Source organism: Copidosoma floridanum, unplaced genomic scaffold (genome assembly GCF_036245765.1).
Source record: "Copidosoma floridanum isolate Cflo_tuat_1 unplaced genomic scaffold, Cflo_Japanese_pri ptg000030l, whole genome shotgun sequence".
Taxonomy (NCBI): Eukaryota; Metazoa; Arthropoda; class Insecta; order Hymenoptera; family Encyrtidae; genus Copidosoma; species Copidosoma floridanum.
The window spans coordinates 20,410,725-20,417,536 of record NW_028321907.1 but is presented as its reverse complement, the minus strand read 5'-3'; the positions used below and the strand labels follow the sequence as shown (position 1 = coordinate 20,417,536).

Sequence of the window (6,812 nt, the reverse complement as noted above, 5' to 3'; positions counted from 1 at the left end):
TCATCTAAGATACTAGATAAGTCGTTGTAGACAATATTATAGATAAAGTGAGAGTTTCTATACATTTAGAAGTCAATTTTCGGGTAGTATATACATTTTAATCTTGCCAAGAATGGTACTTATATAACGTCAAAAACTTTTTGCATCCATTAGTCTATAAAATCGACATTAGTCTGGTCTATAAAATCGACTATATGGCACTACTACAATTACTACATTAATGCTTACCAAAAAACAAAATAAAAAAAATATTTTGGATCTCTATGAATCGTGAGGTTTTCTCATCTTGATGGTTGTCGCGGCTGGTTTAGATTTTTGACTACTTACTCTTTGGCCCTCAGCTCTAGACTCTGGGTCGACTGGGTCTCTTATAGTGGTTTATATTTTTTATTCTGGGTGCTATCGATTTAGACTAAGACCTGAGACCAGAAAATGGTTAAAATTTTAACCAGCCGCCACTTTCACCAGAATTGAGAAACCTCATGATTCGTAGAGATCCGAAATGTTTTTGTCATTTTTTATTCCGGTGAAGAGTTTTGTTGGTATTCAAGAAGTGGTCATGTGCTTTTCATATAAACCAGCCACAACTTAGATTAACTGATAGAATATCAAAAGTTGTCAGTGACAGTTTCATTTGGAGCAAGATAGGTATGCATCTTGTACCCGAAAATCGAACTTCAAAAAAATAGACCCCCTACTTGATCGTATCTATAATACTCATCTAAGATAATAGATGAGTTATTGTAGATAACATTATAGATAAGAATACAATATCTAAATTTATGGAGGTCGATTTTCGGGTATAAGATGCATTCCAATCTTGCTGCAAATAGAACTCCGATTGTCAACTTTTTATTTTCTATCTATTACTTTAAGTTGCGGCTGGTTTATATAAAAACCAAACGGCACTTCTTGAATACCAACAAAACTCTTCACCAGAATAAAATATGACAAAAATATTTTGGATCTCTAAAAATCATGAGGTTTCTCAATTCTGGTGAAAGTGGCGGCTGGTTAAAATTTTAACCATATTCTGGTCTCAGGTCTTGGTTTATACTTTAGTCCTTATTCGATCACTCGATAGACCCATAACCTTCAACAAAAACGTATTTGTAAATTTGGACAGAATGGCGCTTAAAAGAAAACAAACAAACTGATGACGTTAGTAATGTTCTTGACGTCTATCAATTGCTAGCCTAGAGTATAACATTAAAAGTTGGAAAATCCTACTGACAAATAAATTTTTTGTTAACTTTAGAGCATTTTTATTTTTTAAAGATACTTTCATCTTTGAATTATTTAGTCAGTTAAATGTCTTAACTTTTGTTTTTCTGGACAATGAGTGAGTTCAAACTTCATCATTTAGTGGTAGAGTTGATTGAATTACTGGGGTGAGTAAAACTGTGAGTAATCATGGTTTAAAAAATATGACTGCAGTTTGTAACAATATAAAAATTCTAGATCTACGTCATCTCCTGAAAAACATGTAGAAAAATTGCTAAAGGAAGGAGCAAAGTCCAGTCCAGTGGGCTTGAGTACAGATGCCACTCAAAGTTGTGTTCGGCAACTTGCAAAAAACTCGCCAAATCCAGAGCTGTTCCTAAAAAAGTATGAAGAGCTCAAGTCAAAGAAGTCAGTATACTCGCAGTGGGTTTGTGTGGACAATATAATGTGATATTTTGTCACCTAATCGTTACTTTTTTCTTCTAGAATGGACATGCTAGGTCCGTTTATGCAGTTGTTGGAGTTTATATCTGTTGATAGAGAACTGAAAAGTTTTCTGGCCAAAAATGCACCTCCAATAGTAACAGCTTCCTCTGTAAATACAACCATTACTAATGAAGATGTGCCAAAAGTGTGTAAATACATATTCATTTTTTTAAATAAGATATTATTAAGTGTTTTGGTATTCAACAAAGTTTTCTCATTGTGAGTAGATCTTCAAAAATGTCATCAAAGCAGCCAACGAAGGAGAAAAGAAATTAAATAAACAAGTATGTCCTGTAAATAAACCGACCGAAGCAGTGACTACAAAGCACTCGTGGTATTCAGAGAGGCCACTTTTATCATGGGACTTCCAATCAGATCCGGCAATGACACCACAGAGTATTATTTATTTAAAGGTCATTCGTTTCCTCTTTATTTTTTACCTCTAGTAACAATATTTTGAAATACATTGTAGAAGTAGTTCCATCCATCTCCCAAGAATCAATTCTCATTTGGGACATATTACACTGTCTGAAAGGAATAGATGGATCCTACATAGTATCAGAACCATTGGCCAGTTCCTACAGTCCTGTAACATTCAGAATATCACAAGATGTTGGTATGTATAATCAAATTCATCCAAATTATTAAGTCACATGCTGTTTATTTTTTTATAAAAAAGCTAAACTTCGACAGGTGTATCGCTCAAGCAACTGACGGAACGAATATTGCCGCTGGCTTCGTATTACTCGATGACTGTTCGCTTCGTAGAAGACAAAGTTCTTCCAGAACATGGACAAGTGAACCATGCTTTGAGAGGAGCTCTGCATAGCTTACTCAGAGACTATTTGGTTTGTGTTACTTGTAATCAATCATTTAATCGTTTAATACATTTTGATGAAACTCTTTCTTAGCTGTTTGTTGTACAAATGGAAAATGAACACATTCGGAGAAAGTTGAACTTACAAAAGCTTTTGTTTTACGTTCAACCAATAATGACCACCATGTCCATATTAAATCATGTAGCTTCCACTATTTTTAAGGTAACGTTTCAAAAATACTCTGTACAGTAATAAAAAATGAGGTAAAATAAAAAATTAATTCATCAATGATGTTATGTATTTGAAGGCAAATGCTCGTGGTGGTAAGGTTTTAAGTCTTCTTCATGAACAAATAAATGATATGAGTGGAGAGGCAAAAAGCAAGGAATTATGCTTATTTTTGATGAAATCGGCAAGCATCCCATATATGCAGACATTGGAAAAATGGGTGTATAAAGGTGTGATATGTGACCCTCATCACGAAGTAAGTTTTGTATTTAATAAACCTGAAACGAAATGTCAAGAAGTATAATAATGTTATCGATGTGGTAGTTTTTTGTGGAAGACAATGCACTGATACAGAAAGAGGAGTTACCTATGGATTACTCTGCAGATTATTGGGAAAAAAGGTACTCAATGAAACCAGAAAGAATTCCCATCTTTCTGAATGAAAATGCACAAACTATATTGAGGACTGGGAAATATTTTAATGTTATTAGACAGTGTGGTATGTTGGAAAAGTTGATGATTTTGAATTATTTAAAAACTTCACGAATCACTTCATTTCACAAGTTTCTAATGCACATTAGGAAAAACTGTTCAATGGGGTAAACAAGAACCATTGGTCTATCAACATAGGGATCAAAAATTCATTGCAGCTATCGACAGAGCATATTTGGAAGCTGCCAGAACTCTACTTGAAGTGCTTATTCAAGAAAATGATTTAATGGGTCGCTTACGTAGCGTTAAAAATTATTTCTTGCTTGCACAAGGAGACTTTGTGGTATATTAATACATAATTAAATATAATAAGTTTAGTTGATGCAAATCGTCAATACTTTTTTTCTTGGGTAGGTCCAATTTATGAATTTGTGCGAAGCTGAGTTAAGTAAGAACATGTACGATATTGTCACACACCGGCTATCATCACTTCTGGAAGTAGCATTGAGAATGTCTACCGCAGATACAGACCCTTACAAAGATGACCTCAAACCGGAGTTGCTGCCTTATGATCTACAGTATCAAATGTTTAGAATTTTGTCCATTCAAACGACGGAAGAAAAAGGTACTCAAGTAGCTAAAATGTTTTGTTGTCCATAAGGCCTAACAGTAGGAGATTTTCACGTTCAAATAATCATTTTTTAGAGTATTGTTCACATGCAGATAAAGTCTTGACGGGCTTGGAGGCCTTCGTTTTCAACTATGATGTTAAATGGCCGGTATCATTAGTCATCAATAGAAAAGCAATGGCTTGTTATCAAATGTTGTTTAGACACTTGTTCTTCTGTAAGCACGTTGAAAGATTGTTGTGCAGGGTGTGGATCAGCAACAAGATTGCCAAAACGTTTACTCATGAGGCTGCAATGGCTTATCGTCAGGCATTCTCATTGAGGCAGCGCATGTTGGATTGCATCCAGCATCTTGAGTACTACATGATGGTGGAGGTCATAGAACCAAATTGGTTGACTTTCTTGAATAAAATGAGCAAGGTATTCATTTTTAATTATTCTCACTTCGCTTTATTTTTTTCTTTAATTTATTCACTTTAATATGGCATTGAAAAATAATGTAGGTCAGCAACGTCGACGAAGTGCTAAATGTTCATCAGGATCTGCAAGATAGCTATTTAAAGGAATGCATGCTAACCGACCCAGAGCTATTGTCATGCATAACCGGCATTTGTGCAGTGTGCATTGAATTTTGCAAATTCATGCAGGTAATATAACATAGTACTACTTACTATTATAATTATTATTACTATTACTATTTGTTCTAATTTTGAAAAAAGTTTTGAGAAGCAAGGGTGTGTACTTGCTGTTTTGTGGCTTTCAAATGAAAACGTTTCCTCAAATTTAATTGACATTTTACTCACGCAAAGCGTATGAGCCGCTACTTCATTGATGCCGAATTGACCTCTATGATTGGCGCCTGCCAAGACGACATCTTTGAACCAGAGGTATTTTCACAAGGGTCCCACTGCATTAATTAATTTTTTTCACAGTGCATCGACCATTAATATAGTGTTTAGTAAAACATCAGCTTGCTTTTTATCTCATCAAGAGACGTTTTCCATTCTTGCATTTTGCTGTTTTAGACCCCATTTCAGTACTCGTAGTGCCCAAGAAGTATTTTATGTTTCAGCATGTTTTTCTCTATTATGAATGAAATATTACTTAAAATTTGAGCTTCTACCGAATATTTGATAATTTTTTTGAAATGAAAAATTTTATTCGGTTAACATGTGTCTCACATGATTATTCAAAGTATCAAGGAGATGGACTCTAATAACTAAATAATGAAATCTTTTTACTATTAAAAAAGTTGTTTTTTCATTTTGTTTAAAAACATAGAATGCAGCTACATGAAAAAAGATATTTACTTCGTTCTGGTACATATCTTTTATCAACTCAAAATACATTCGTAGCTACAATGGTAAAAACGGCGTTTTAAAAATAAAACAGCTATTATGGCTGTATGACTATAATTTTTTCAAGCAAGATTTGTCTTGTTTTGTTAATTGTTATAATATTATTAATAAATAAGCGCATCTCTTACTATATATTTTGCCGACAAGATTACTGACATTTTAGAGTTTCAAGTGCCCTCAATTTTTTAAGTATTTTCCTAAATTTGTCTTACATTCAATTATTTAATTTTGGTTAAATATCTCTTTACAGGTAGTAATGTTTTAATTTCAGAGGTTTTTTTATTTGTAAATGTAATTCAACTGTATAATGAGTCACTGTAGTTTAGAATAATTCTTATTGATTTTGTAGAAATGGTGCATGAGATGTAATTAATAGGGCCGAAAATTCATAAGTCTAATAGTCAGTATTAAAAAAATAATGGCCCACATCAATCACATTTTCGAAGCTACGCAATAATGCATCCATTCAACGTTATTAATAAATTTTATAAAAGTATTATTTTGTGTTAAAAATGCCAGACTTTACCTACCTATTACTTTTTAAACAATTTTTTGTCTGCAGTCTGAGTGCAGTGGAAATTCAAGCGAAGGAACCAGTTTTGAAGAAAAAATCGTTCTGCTGGACGACCAATTTACCAACGTACTTATTCGGTTTTTAAATAGAATTTGCGATTTAGGCTGTGATAATAGTAATGAAAAACTGCTGAACGTTGTATGTCGGTAAGTAGGAATACAGTTTCAATAATTATGTTAAATGTAAAATAATCTTTATTTTAACAAACTGTCATTCTTGACAGGTTGGATTTTAATCTTTTTTACACTCGGATCCTTGCTCAAAAGGAGTCAGAAAAAAAGTTGCAAAATGTTTCTGGATGATACGTCTATCATAGATACTATAAATGTCGCATCAGAAATTTGGCTTGTTATATTTTTAACGCAATATAAATTTAAAAAATTACTACGACCAATAATTAAAAAATTTATTATTGTTACAAGCCAAAGAATCTCGTTTATTTATAATCAAGTGCTTGAGAGAAGTATTATTTTTTATAATTGATTGCGGTTACTGTGCCATTAATTGTAAGCTATATTATGTATGTTGAAATGTCAACTAAAGTAGTTGAAGAATGTAATGTATATTTTTATGTATACCTTCAAAAATACAATTCGTTTTAGTTGATCAACTTTACTGAAAGCGTTTAGAAATTGATAAATTTCGTTACAATGATATCTGGTCGACAAAAATACTCCTGGATAGAAAAACCCATGTAAGAAACAGAATATCATTACAATCATCCTCTACCACGTCACCATTAATTAAAACTGTCTTGTGTTCTACTCTATGATTTGCTTCTATTGCGTCCTCAACCTTATTTTCACTCACAAATATCGTTGTTTTTGAAGGCACATATAATTTGTAGGAGTGCCTTATTATTTTACAGAGCAAAAAGTGTAACCACTAATAAATGGTCTATTTATAATATAAAACAAATTCGAACCTAGTATGAGGATGATGTGAGTTGGCCTACTAACTCACGTAATTATTATCCATATAGGCTTAAATGTTGTTCGTATCTTCAAGTTGGATGTCTAAGCTAATAGTTTACATTTTGATAAATTTTTTAAAAGGAAAAATT

General features: G+C 32.8%; 1 protein-coding gene across 3 annotated transcripts; it reads left to right on the top strand.

Annotated features, from left to right (window-relative positions):
• Nucleotides 1-1,111: 1,111 nt before the first annotated feature.
• LOC106646151 (gamma-tubulin complex component 2) lies at nucleotides 1,112-6,456 on the top strand. 3 transcript variants are annotated; one of them, XM_014362192.2, is made up of 16 exons: nucleotides 1,112-1,391; nucleotides 1,462-1,632; nucleotides 1,711-1,855; nucleotides 1,938-2,106; nucleotides 2,183-2,326; nucleotides 2,404-2,558; nucleotides 2,622-2,750; nucleotides 2,836-3,012; nucleotides 3,081-3,255; nucleotides 3,338-3,531; nucleotides 3,603-3,813; nucleotides 3,894-4,237; nucleotides 4,321-4,464; nucleotides 4,627-4,704; nucleotides 5,738-5,895; nucleotides 5,973-6,456. In XM_014362192.2, exons 1-16 carry the CDS (start codon nucleotides 1,339-1,341, stop codon nucleotides 6,049-6,051), a joined length of 2,526 nt encoding a protein of 841 aa, XP_014217678.2. In that variant the 5' UTR covers nucleotides 1,112-1,338; the 3' UTR covers nucleotides 6,052-6,456. The 3 variants fall into 3 exon arrangements, with proteins under 3 accessions (XP_014217678.2, XP_089452914.1, XP_014217679.2); XM_089596788.1 differs by having other exon boundaries at nucleotides 4,627-4,718; nucleotides 5,749-5,895; XM_014362193.2 differs by lacking the exon at nucleotides 4,627-4,704.
• The last annotated feature ends 356 nt before the right edge of the window (nucleotides 6,457-6,812 follow it).

Coding starts and splice junctions, on each gene's coding strand:
- LOC106646151 (XM_089596788.1), top strand. CDS start 1,339: ATGAGTGAGTTCAAACTTCATCATTTAGTGGTAGAGTTGATTGAATTA. Junction 3,256..3,337: donor TAATGTTATTAGACAGTGTG/GTATGTTGGAAA, acceptor AATGCACATTAG/GAAAAACTGTTCAATGGGGT. Junction 3,814..3,893: donor TCAAACGACGGAAGAAAAAG/GTACTCAAGTAG, acceptor ATCATTTTTTAG/AGTATTGTTCACATGCAGAT.